Genomic DNA, 5,647 nt, shown 5'->3' on the forward strand with positions numbered 1-5,647 from the left:
AGGGTAAATGTATGGTTCATTATAGTTCATAATAAATATAAGAAAAATAAGTTGAAGTTTTATTAGAAATACGAAAAGCCTACCCAATATAAAGACTACCGTAATTCATTTACGATTTCGTCTAATAATGAATGTTGAATTACTTTCCAATTTTTATACTCTCGCAACAAAGTTGCTAAGGAGAGTTTTGTTCACATAACGGTTGTTTGTAAGTCATAAAACTAAAAAAGTCAGATATAGGGTAGTATACTTACCAAAATGATCAGGGTGACGAGTAGAGTTGAAATCGGGATGTCTGTCTGCCAGTCCGTCCGTTCCGTCCGTACGTGCAAGCTGTAATTTTTAGTAAAAAGTGAGATATCATGATGAAACGTGGTACACGTATTTCTTGGCTTAATAGGAAGGTTAAGTTCGAAGATGGGCAAAATCGACCCACTGCCACGCCCAGAAAATGGCGGATAAACCGAAAACTTATTATAAAGTGTCATAACTAAGCATAAATAAACGATTTGTTTTAGCGCGCAACAACCCTAATTTTTAAAAAATGTTTAAAACTTAAAGAATGTACATTAAAATACAACTCTAAGGATTTATTGAATTTTGATTGTACATTAAAATGCAACCATGTAGATGTATGTCCCGCTATTTGTCTGTGCTAGCTCAACTGCGGCTTACGCTTTTTGGCGTTGGCTCATTCTCTTTTGATTCGCTGGGCGGAGTGGTACATACACCTACAAGGAGCACAATTATTTTAGCGAAGTATTGAACAGTCCGAAATATTGAAAATTTAAATAAATACAAATTCCCCCCGGCTCTTAAAATAAGTGTTTTACTTTGGCCAACCGCAAAACATTCTAAAAATAATTTGTGGTATTAGCGATCAAATATTCGTGATCTTGTCACTTAATACAATTGTGGAAATTCGCGCTTAAAATTAATTTGCATTGCCCCGTGGAGTGCATTTGCCAAGCCGTTATGCCTGACTTTTGGCGGAACTTAGATGGTGCCGTTATTGATAGATAGCGTGATCGCCGTTTTGTACCGGTGCGCATACCAACTACGTGGAGTCACGCATCTTAATGTGGAATAACGCAATAACTGGGACACAGCTCTTCAATACAAAGTAGTATGAGTTCCAAATATAAATACGACACAAACTAATTTTTCACCTATTTTTTCCACAAATGTTGTCTGCGAACCTACAACGAATCACATCCTGGCTCGATATTCATCGGAATGGTTTTATATCGAATTTCGTCAATTCTTCGCTGGCCTTTTGGGTCCGGAGGCGTGGACATGGCTTTGAATCAACCAACAGCATATGCGGGCTTGCCTAAGGAACATAACCACGTGGGGCTCTATAAAACATACTGCCTTCAGTTGTAGGTGGACCCCAAATGAACTCTACATTTGCTCATTCATCCGCTTGCGTGTTTGGTCAGAGCCAGCACGTACCAATGAGTTCAGTTTATACGTCCACTTAGGGAGGAAGCGTCTTTCAAAACGCGCAACTACCTCGCGTCACATCTTTGGTTAATGGAGATGGGTGCAGTGCTGCCGCACAATATAACCCCTTCTCTCCTGCACGCAACTGTTTCGGGCAACCACAGGGAGGGTTTTGCGCCCGTCAACGATAGTACATGGAGGCAGGTTCAGAATAGTTCAGACGTGAGTTTAAAACCCATCACATATAGCGTCTAGACAGGCGATAAGCAAAAGATTTGCCACCTTTTCTCCGGGAGGCCAGAAGAATGGCCTTTGTTTATAACAAACTATGAACAATCAACAGAACGCTGCGGGTTTTCTGAACAAGAAAACTTAATACGATTACAAAAATCACTGCGCCGGTGCCGCTCTTGAAGCTGTTCGAGGAAAATTGATGATGCCATCTACAGTTCATCTAGCCATCGAAACTCTTCGTATGCTTTTTCGGGAGGCCAGACGTTATACATAACACCCTACAACGGAAATTGAGACAGATGCCAGCAGTGAGGACCGATCGACTGAATACCCTTATCGATCTCGCGTTGGGTGTACAAAATTATAGAGCAACCATGCAAGCATTAGGTCTGAACGACTATCTCAACGACCCTATGCTAATCAATGAGTTGCTGAGTAAAATTCCTGGAGATATGAAATTAGACTGGGGTCGTCGTCGAATGACCATCTCAAGGGTAGATGTCGTGGCCTTTGATGAATGGTTATTTGCGCTGGCTTCATGTGCAAGCCAAGTAACGCCACTTAATGAAACCAACGGTAACGCTGCGAAGAAAAGGTGTTAGGAAAGAGCAATAGGCAAAGAGTTTTCGTGCACGACGAAATCCCAAAGGAGCTTAGCCCCACCAAAACGCGTAATGAGGAAACTAAACATTCCATAGCTTGTTCTCTGTGCGGCAAAGAGCACAATCTTGCCGATTGTCCAAACTTCCTAGCAAAGAGCCGAAATGAACGTTGGCAGTTAATCAAGGACAAAAGGCTATGCATTCGATGCTTTAAGTCCCACATGGTTAGACGCTGCACTTCTAAGCAAGTTTGCGGGGTAGATGGATGTAGAATGGTGCACAACCCACTACTACATAGCCAAAATGCTGCAGCTAAGACTAGTCGGGTAAATACAATCCTAGTTCATCAACGTAAGTTTAGGAGAGCCATTTTCGTTACATTCCGGTAATATTGTATGGTCCTAAAGCCACGGTGGAGATATTTGCGTTAATTGATGAGGGAGCATCATGCACGTTGATGGACAGTAATTTGGCTGAGCAGCTAGGTCTCGACGGCCCTGGCGAAGACTTGTGCTTGAGATGGACGGGCGACATAACACAGCAGGAGGTAAACTCAAAGGTTTTAAACTGTGAAATATCTGCAAGACAGAAAAATTCTAGGCGATATCGTATGCACAATATTCGAACAATCACTGACCTTGAGTTACCGCAACAAACTCTCAACGCAGACACTTTAAATGAGCACAAACACCTGAAGTCATTGCCTATTCTACCATACACCGACTGCAAAGCGCGATTATTAATAGGATTCGACAACACGGCTAAACTTTGCGTACCTGTGGAGGTGAGTCAAGCTGAAGGTGATGATCTAATAGCTGCGCGTTGTAAAATAGGTTGGTCAGTATATGGGCAGGATAAGTCGGCATATCAGCCAGACGAAAATCTGCTCCACGTTTGCACCTGTACTAAATATGATCAGCTTGATAACTTAATGAAAGCCTATTTCTCTATCGATTCGGTGGGTATCAATCCTGTTCTCAAACCGCTTAGATCAAGGGCAGACGAGCGTGCTTACCACATAATGGAGAAAACAGTTTTGTATGATGCCAGTGTTAAGAAATGGGAAACGGGCCTCTTGTGGAAATATGACCACATTGACTTGCCCGACTCCTATCGAATGGCATATAATCGTCTCCAATGTCTGGAAAAGAAGATGGAAAAGAGCCCCGATCTGAAGCAATATCTTGTTGGGAAGTTAAATGACTATCTCGAAAAGGGTTACATAAGAAAACTAAATGTCGAGGAAATATCGAAAGGAGGCAAATCTTGGTTTATTCCAATATTCACAATTGAGAACGTTAACAAAAATAAATTGAGAATCGTGTGGGATGCAGCAGCTAAGGTGAGTGGCACCAGTCTGAACGACGTATTATTGAAAGGACCCGATCTTCTAAGATCGTTGGTAGGTGTCCTATTGAGATTTCGTGAACGACCAGTGGCCATCTGTGGAGATATTCGTGAAATGTTTCACCAAATTAGGGTGAGAGCGGAAGATCAGGTAGCACAGCAGTTCCTGTGGCGAAACGGCGATAGTAGCAGACATCCCGATGTATTCGCTATGACCGTTATGACGTTTGGGGCATCGTGTTCCCCATCTTTGGCAAAACTACATAAAAGATAAGAACGCTCTACGTTTCCAGAAGACACTACCAAATGCTGTGGCAACAATTGTCGAAAATACGTTTGTGGACGATTGGTTGCATAGTATGGATGATGAGGAAGAAATGATTCGACTAGCTACTGACGTCCGCTTCATCCATTGTGAAGGTGGGTTCGAGATGCGAAACTGGTTGTCGAATTCTCAACGAGTTCTGCAAGCGCTCTCAAGTAAGCATGAACCCGCGAATAAATGCTTCATAGAGCCAGGATCAGAACTTCAAAAGGTTCTTGGTATGTGGTGGTTACCAACCAGTGACGAACTAACCTTTGTTCACAGGTTTAAACCGGATATCTTCAATGAATCCACTTTTCCAACGAAACGACAAATGCTTCGAGTAATGATGACTATATTCGACCCTTTGGGTCTGTTGGGGTTTATTTTAATTAAAGCAAAGATGATATTACAAGATGTGTGGCGATCGGGCGTAACTTGGGATGAGCCTGTACATGATAAAGAACGTTCCGCTTGGTGGCAGTGGCTGCGAAAGCTACGCTGTATTGATAAAATCCGTATTCCAAGGTGCTACACTTTCGCAAATCGCAGCAGCGATAACCAACTTCATATCTTCGTTGATGCTAGCATATCAGCATATGCTGCTGTGGCCTTTCTTCGTTCAAGTATGGGCGACAAAGTTCATTGCTGTCTCGTTGCCTCCAAGACACGAGTTGCTCCGTTGAAGCCACTCTCAGTGCCGAGACTTGAGTTGATGGCAGCCATCTTAGGACTTCGTCTAGCTAAGTTCATAAGAAAGGAACTCTCCATACAAATTAACCGCCGGATCTTCTGGTGCGATTCGAAGGATGTCCTATATTGGATTAGGTCTGACGCCAGAAAATTCAACCAGTTTGTAGCGGTGCGAATTGGCGAAATTCTAGAGGATTCACAAATCAACGAGTGGCGGTGGGTACCAACGAAGGATAACGTAGCTGACGATGGTACAAAATGGTACAATAATATGGAATTAAACAGCTCTGGGAGATGGTTTACGGGCCCTGAATTCCTAAGTCTATCAGAAACTCTCTTGCCAACATCCGAAATCAAAGAGCCACAAGCCGTAGCAGAAAATATAAAGCACGTAACAATTGATTCTTCGAAAGATGTTGTGATACTCAAACAGATCCTACAAGGTTTAGTAAGTGTGAAAAATTGCGCGCTGTACAGATGTGTGTTCTTCGTTTTCTCCGTTTGACTATGAAGAACACCGCTAGAAATCCAGTTACTCAAACAATTATTTCCGATAGCACCTGTACAAGTGCAGAACTACTTCTCTTCCGCAAGTGCCAGGAAGAATGCTATGGCGCAGAGTTTGATCAAATAAAAAAAGGCGCGGTAAGTCGAAAAAGCTCAATCTACATTCTCTCCATTTATAGACAAGCTGGGACTGCTACGCGTAAAGGGTCGGATCGAAGAAGCAAGAGGAGTGACAACAGATCTCAAAACAACCGATTATACTTCCCCGTAACAATATTGTTACTCATTTGGTCACAGATTTCTATCATAGAAAGTTCCATCACCACCACAACGAGATAGTGGTAAATGAGATGCGCCAGCGATTCTGCATTAATGGTCTACGAGCTTTGGTGCGGATGATATCAAAAGTATGTCAACAATGTCGTAATCGGAGAGCCACACCGAATACACCAGAAATGGGAAAGTTACCACCAGAGCGTCTCGCGTCATTCACTGATCCTTTCGCTTATACAGG

The 5,647-nt window shown here is 42.7% G+C and overlaps 1 protein-coding gene across 1 annotated transcript; it reads left to right on the plus strand.

Moving 5' to 3' along the window:
* Window positions 1-2,554: 2,554 nt before the first annotated feature.
* On the plus strand, window positions 2,555-5,271 carry LOC125780269 (uncharacterized; the record flags this gene model as incomplete). Its single annotated transcript, XM_049462240.1, has 4 exons — window positions 2,555-2,633; window positions 2,690-3,831; window positions 3,923-5,074; window positions 5,140-5,271. Coding segments are annotated over exons 1-4 (2,505 nt in total), but the record flags the coding sequence as incomplete, so codon positions are not given.
* Between the last annotated feature and the right edge of the window lie 376 nt (window positions 5,272-5,647).

Source organism: Bactrocera dorsalis, unplaced genomic scaffold (assembly GCF_023373825.1).
Source record: "Bactrocera dorsalis isolate Fly_Bdor unplaced genomic scaffold, ASM2337382v1 BdCtg360, whole genome shotgun sequence".
NCBI classification, from domain to species: domain Eukaryota; kingdom Metazoa; phylum Arthropoda; class Insecta; order Diptera; family Tephritidae; genus Bactrocera; species Bactrocera dorsalis.